This window comes from Monopterus albus, unplaced genomic scaffold (genome assembly GCF_001952655.1).
Source record: "Monopterus albus unplaced genomic scaffold, M_albus_1.0 scaffold18.1, whole genome shotgun sequence".
NCBI lineage: Eukaryota > Metazoa > Chordata > Actinopteri > Synbranchiformes > Synbranchidae > Monopterus > Monopterus albus.
Genome location: NW_018127898.1, coordinates 55,516 through 62,055, shown reverse-complemented (window position 1 = coordinate 62,055; position 6,540 = coordinate 55,516). Strand labels below are relative to the sequence as shown.

Sequence of the window (6,540 nt, the reverse complement as noted above, 5' to 3'; positions counted from 1 at the left end):
TGTGTCTGTTGCTGCAGCAATGGCAGCCGCAGCATCTTCGAATCAGCTGGGGATACGTCCTCTAGGCCCAACCTCCCACCCTCACCCACATCACCACCTCCTACAGGGAACACCCCTCAGCCTGCTGAGGCCCGCCCCAGGGCCCATTCGGACCACACATGGGCCTATCCTCTTCACTCCTTATTGATGGTGAGAGAACAGGGACGAATAAAGAAGGAGCACATTGTGAAGTGGAGGCCTGCAACCAAGTGCCGTCAAGAGCCAAATGGGCTGGCATGACTCCAGCTGATGTTTCATTATAATAAAACCAGTGAAGATAAATAGAACTCTTCATGGTGTATATGGTAGTTGCAGACCACTGCAGTTGCATTAACAGGGAGAACCAGAGATAAGTGACAAAGGTCAGACTTTTCAAAATGACTGTATGGTTAAGTCCCAATTCCCTTAACTGCAGTCTTTTCCTGACATCTTAGTCCCGCCCACATAAGATGTGAGGGAAAAAATGCAAGGAGAGAGGAATCAAGGAGAACCATTTTATGTGACATGAGATGCCCTTTCCTCAGAGCCTTCATCTGAAGTGTCCAATCATTAACTAATTTCCAATAAACGGTTGTGTCAGCCTATAAAAGACTTCTGTGAAGTATGGTCTCTGGTCATCCTCACTTATGTCTCTTCCAGCCATCTCCCCGCTCCTCAATCCTCGCTACTCAGAGCTAAAAGCTTTGAGGTGTCATTCATGATGGCGGACTGTAACAAATTCAGGCGGGGATTGAGGAACAGTCAGTCAAGGGAACTGGGATTTACCCAATGTTTCCATCTGTCACGGTTTCACTTAACTATCTGTCAATCATCAGACTGACTGCATAGTTTGAAGAGGAAACAAGTTTCTATCGAGCATTGTCTGAGCATCCTCCCATCTGCAAGTGACTAAATAACCCTACCTCTCCTACGTTCTTAATGTTCATCCCTACAAGGATTTATTACATATCCAAAGTGTTAATGTTATCAAAAACTTGTCCACTGGGTTAGACATAGTAGTTGCCTGTGATGTTAGCTAGTATCATACTATAGCTGTCACAGTATAGTGGGTTGTACCACTGTAGAGTTCTGTTTTTGTGGCCTGTAAAGAGAAAAGGGTACCAACCATTTCTGCAGTTACTGGAAACTATTTCTCTGCACTGTAGGTCTGCATTTTCACAGCCTGCCTATATGGTCTACATTTACCCTTGTGGGCTAGAAACAGGAAGTCAAAGAGGAACAGCAAAAGGGTATAAATTACATTTTCACACTGTTGATGTGCATATTAGTTTCTACACTATGCAGTTATCAGTGTTCATTCTCACTGTCTGCGTAAAATGCAGTAAGGTTAGAGAGAAAGAGAAAAAAAAATGAGAGCCCATGATAAGTTAGTTGTAATGTTCAGTTAAATAGCTTGCCCATTTGATCCCTAGATTGTCCTTGAAAGGCCACTAATCAAACAAGTGGACCAAAGTCTCACAAAACACAAAAAATCTGCAGTAAGAAGTCTACGCATGGCTTCATCCTCTATCTCCACCTCACTGAAAGGATTCAGTGTCTTAATGGAATAGTTGCAACACTGTGAGCACAACAGGAAAATGACTTGATCAGTGACTTTAGTAGCAGGTATTTGCATTATGTGCACATTTAATTATACAACCCCGGGTGTATGAAAACAGTGGGATGAAAGATACCAGCATTATATTACAGAAAGAAAGGACCACATACATACGAGTAGTTGTATGCACAAAATTAATTAAAAAAAAACACATATACACCGTTTTTGATAGTATTATAGGCCTGTAGTGGGGTAAAAATGTTTAGTTTGTCTGCTCTGCCGTGTGTGCTCTGAACCCTACATGACACTGAAATACCCCAGTGAAAACTGTCATGATGGCTTGTGAAACATTAGAAGGAAGCTTGAGGAAATGGAAACTGTAGCAATACTTTAAGCAATCCTAACTTTTTTGTTAAATGCAATAAAAAAGGAAATGTCTACAAATGTATTCAATGTTATTTAGAAAAAGTGTACTGAAGCATTGCTGTAAATGTAGATTATTTAAAAAAGTGAAAAAGTACATGTTGGGGCTTCCTCATTGTTAAATTAAAACAAAATTACAGTCTATTAAATCATTAAACTAAGTTTATGGTTATAAACAGTGTTCACTAGTGAATTCTTTACCTTTATTATTCAAATATATGTTTAATGTTTGACAGTAGCAATAATTCACAAATGCTTTTGATTGTATCCACTATTTATTACCTTATTGATATTATGACCCTTAGTCAAAATATCAATATACTGTGCAATGTCCAAACTATTTATATGTTGGCATACAGAACATTCCTTATGGTAAAACAATGAATAACTTCATTAAAACAAACCCACACCTCGCCATTCAAACTACACAAGTTTGTGCAGTGGGACAACAAACAAAGAAATGAAATCAAAGAACACACTGTCTGCAGAGGCATTGTTAAAAAAAGGGATGCATATGAAACCACCTGTCATCAGGAAGCTTGACAGTCAGAGCACTTCAGAGAATAACACATGCTATACATAAACATATGAAAAGCCTGTAGACGTCATCAACTTTAAGGTAAGAAACTGAAAAATTCACACTTCTTTGATCACTTATCTGACCAAATGATTACATTTAAACTGACAGAAGAAGTAGAGTCGCATGCAGGGATTGCCATTGTTTAGGTTTTAAACTGTTGGTCAGTCAAAAAATAAAATTAAAGACATTTCTGTGGGCTCTTAGCACTTGTAATGGGCTTTTTCACTATTTTTGACACTCACTAAATAATTTACTTAAAAAAGCATAATGGAAAATAATCATTAGTTACAGTTCTTTAAATATGTATAGTACCGTGACATTTGTTCCTAACTGAGAATATTCAGACGTAATCTACTTTGTGAGCAGCACTATGTACTAAGGGCAGCATCTAGCCCGAATTATTAGGAGAGTAGATGAATGGTTGTGTTGGATGTGTGGGTGCAGGCAAAGAGGGGGGTGGTTCTGGGATGCCGGAACATAATGTTGAGCGTTCTCAGTGTTGTGGGCCCAACCTAACAAAACACAAGTTAGTGAGAGGGTGCCCACCTGATGACCCTGTAGACTTGCATTCACTCCTATACCCACACAGAACTTATACTTGTGTAGGTGATAATATAGTTACAAACTCACTGGAATTGTTTATAGTCTTTTGTTAGACAATGTTGGTAGAACAGTGTCAGTGGTTGGACAACTGAGTGAACCTGTCTCACAAAGGTGACTGCCATTACAAGCCAGTTGGACCAACCACTGCTTAACCTGAGCTAATACAGTGCAGATGTTGTGTGTCAAGTCACAGATCTGCTCTTTGCTTGGTTGAGGACAGGGTTCAGGGATGCTTTGTGTTAAGGGAAGGTTAGGTCTGGAAAAAAGTGTTGCTTATTGTGGGGCTTTAAATATTTATGACGGCATGGCCTGACATCTCCTCTTTGGGGCCAATTAATGGGAGAACATTATTTAACTTGTATACTGAGCTTCCATATGAATGCACTCCCATTCTTTGACATGTTTAGTTTTGTGATAACACAACAGTAGTCGCTTAATATTTTTACTGGTTAAATAGACAATTTTTCTTCATTGATATGTTAACTGCTGGTGAATATGTGCACAAATAACTCTCACAGTCAGTGTAGTTGCTGAGAGAGGTGTGGAGAGGACTGCGTTTCTATTCAAATATAACCTTCAGCGAGCACATTACAGAGAGGTTAACCTATTTTCTGATTCCTGTTAGTTGACAGAATGTTGGTGAACCACACAAACCAAACGGATGACGACCTCTTCTCCTGCTACAGTCCTTCAGTCGTAGGCTACCGGTACTTTGCTGTGGTGTGGGGATGTGCTGTGACCATCACCGGTACAGTGGGGAACCTGATGACCATTCTAGCCTTCTCCTTAGACAAACATCTGAGGACTCGCTTCAATGTACTCATCGTCAACCTGGCTGTAGCTGATCTCCTGTACTGCACCATACTGCAGCCCATCTCAGTCGACTCCTATCTACACCTCAGATGGCGCAGTGGTGAGGTCTGGTGCAGCATTTTTGGCCTGCTCCTCTTCCTCTCCAACTCCGTCTCCATTATCACCCTCTGCCTGATAGCAGTGAGCAGATACCTTCTGGTTGCAAAACGCACTGTGTTTGAACGCGTGTTCTCGGACCGAGGTCTTACTGTCCTCCTGATGTCAGCATGGGCACTAGGCCTGGCCAGCTTCTGCCCGCTCTGGCCTGTTTACACGTTTGTGCCACAGGTGTGCACATGCAGCTTCCACCGTACCAGAGGTCGCCCCTACACCACCATCCTGCTATTTTTCTACTTTTTTATTGGTCTGGGTTGCGTTGGCGCATTTTACCTCCTCATTTACAGACGTGTCCTAATTGCCTCACAGGCTCTGCTCCAATACAAGCTCAGCCGCCGGTCATCCAGAAAGAGACCTGCTCCTTCAGCACAAGAGACAGATGACAGTGGTGTGGAGAGTGGCACAGCCAACACATGTAGCTCTGAGATGAGCAGCCAGGCAGATGTGGTGAGAAATAAGGATGAATCTACACAGAGCTCTGCAAAGACCTTAAGTTCATCAGCAGCCAGCAAACTTCTCCCCAGTACTGCCCCTGCACCACCTTCATCCACACCTGCTGTCACACAGGCAGCATCCTCCTCTCACTCAGCAACTTCAGGAGATGATGGTGAATTTAAACGTGTTACTCGCATGTGTTTCACCGTTTTTCTGTGTTTCATGTTCTGCTTTGTCCCATTCCTGTTGCTCAACATAGCCGACAAACAGAACCGTGCCCCACAGGTGTTGCACATGTTAAGTGCAAACCTCACCTGGCTCAACAGCTGTATCAACCCTGTGCTCTATGCGGTCATGAATCGACAGTTTCGACAGGCCTACCATGTGCTGCTCACCAAAGCCACTGCATCCTTTTCCTGCCTCTGGACCTGGTAAACTTTGCTTCTTAAACTTACAAAATGTCTCTGTTGATGTAAACTCTGACATGCCAATTAAATACAGCAACAAAAAAAGAAAGCCAACCCTTCAGCCATTACTTATGAAACTTTTAAAACACTGATTTGTTTCACTGAAAATAATTAAAGGATATTTTCAAACATTCAAATATTCTATGAGGAAGAATCATCCAAAATTCTTCCTGAATGTTGAGCAGGTCTAATCCATAGATATAGCAAGTGCTTACTTGAGGATGTTGGTGCCAAAGGTGGTTCAACCAGTTATTAAAACGCTGTTGCCATTACTTTTTTCACCATCCCTTTGTATGTTTAATGGGTGTGTTCAATAAAGACATGAAAGGCATGACTGTTTGTGTTTTATCATCTTAGAAATAATGTTTATTGATATTTGTGACTGGTGAAAATCAGATTTCATGACCAATTTATGCAGAAAAGCAGGAAATTTTAAAAGGTCCATTACTTTTTCTTGTGATTGTATATGGAAGTAGCTGAGTTAAGTATTCACAACAAATACTGTAAATAGTGATGTCCACACTGTAGTATACGATATTCACTCTGGTATAATCTGTTACACCCCCAGCCATATTAAAATATTAACATCATTTTCAAACACTGACATTTTATAGTATTGTTCCATTAAAGTTAAACATGACTCCAGTGTGCCTGGAGTTCAGTTACATGCAATTTCAGAAACCCAGAACCAATGTGTAGCTGTGAAAATGTTTTCTGCACTTGTTCTGCAGTTGCAGTTGTAGGATCTGAAACAGGTACTCTACTGCCACTCAGTGGTGAAGATGACAAACTAAACACTAGTTTCAGTGGACGCATATGTGAAATGATGATAAATCAAACTACAGCCCTACAAACTAGGGCTGTGAAATAGAGTAAAATACTAATAGATTTCTTTTTTTTAAATATTAATAACTAGTTGATAACTAGATAATTTTATACCATTAATGAAGAAGGACACGTTTTAAAATTTTTTGTTAGACCTCATGGATACACACATTGTTCCGTAGTAACACTGAATGTACATACAACTATTGTTGGTTTGCAAGAAAACAGCAGAGGGCACCTTATAATTTTAAGTTCAAGAAGCTGTTTATGATTGAATTCTAAATAAATCAGTCTTTTATGGGCTTGAGCTATCATTTTTAATCAATTTCTTAATACTCTCCAACCAAGATGATGGAACATTTACTCTTGAACCAGGCAATATGAACCATGCCTTTAAATGAAAAGCAAACAATAAATCAACATGTCATGCTACAGAGATTGGCCACTGGCACAGGAAATTGTATTTACTTTTATGTGCCAGATAAAACAAAATTGATTTACTTTACTAAAATCTACTTTTTGTGGGGTTTATATATAGAGTATTGACTGAAAAGGGAGACAGAAGCAACTGCTGGGGTTTAAAGTGAAGTTACCACAAAAGACATTTTCTGAGCCTTGCTGCTGCTGCTTTAATAATAATAATAATTAAAATAATAATAAAA

At 40.1% G+C, this 6,540-nt stretch overlaps 2 protein-coding genes across 2 annotated transcripts in view; both read left to right on the top strand.

Annotated features, from left to right (window-relative positions):
• Positions 1–1,785, top strand: part of LOC109956135 (zinc finger protein 385A-like) — a 26,198-nt gene extending 24,413 nt beyond the window's left edge. Inside the window, exon 9 of the mRNA XM_020593015.1 lies at positions 27–1,785. Within this exon, the coding sequence (XP_020448671.1) occupies positions 27–187 (161 nt within the window). The 3' untranslated portion in view covers positions 188–1,785. The remainder of the gene's footprint in view (positions 1–26) is intronic.
• Positions 1,786–3,420: 1,635 nt separating this feature from the next.
• LOC109956136 (G-protein coupled receptor 84) lies at positions 3,421–5,209 on the top strand. Its single transcript, XM_020593016.1, has one exon. It carries the CDS (start codon positions 3,816–3,818, stop codon positions 5,019–5,021), a length of 1,206 nt encoding a protein of 401 aa, XP_020448672.1. The 5' UTR covers positions 3,421–3,815; the 3' UTR covers positions 5,022–5,209.
• The last annotated feature ends 1,331 nt before the right edge of the window (positions 5,210–6,540 follow it).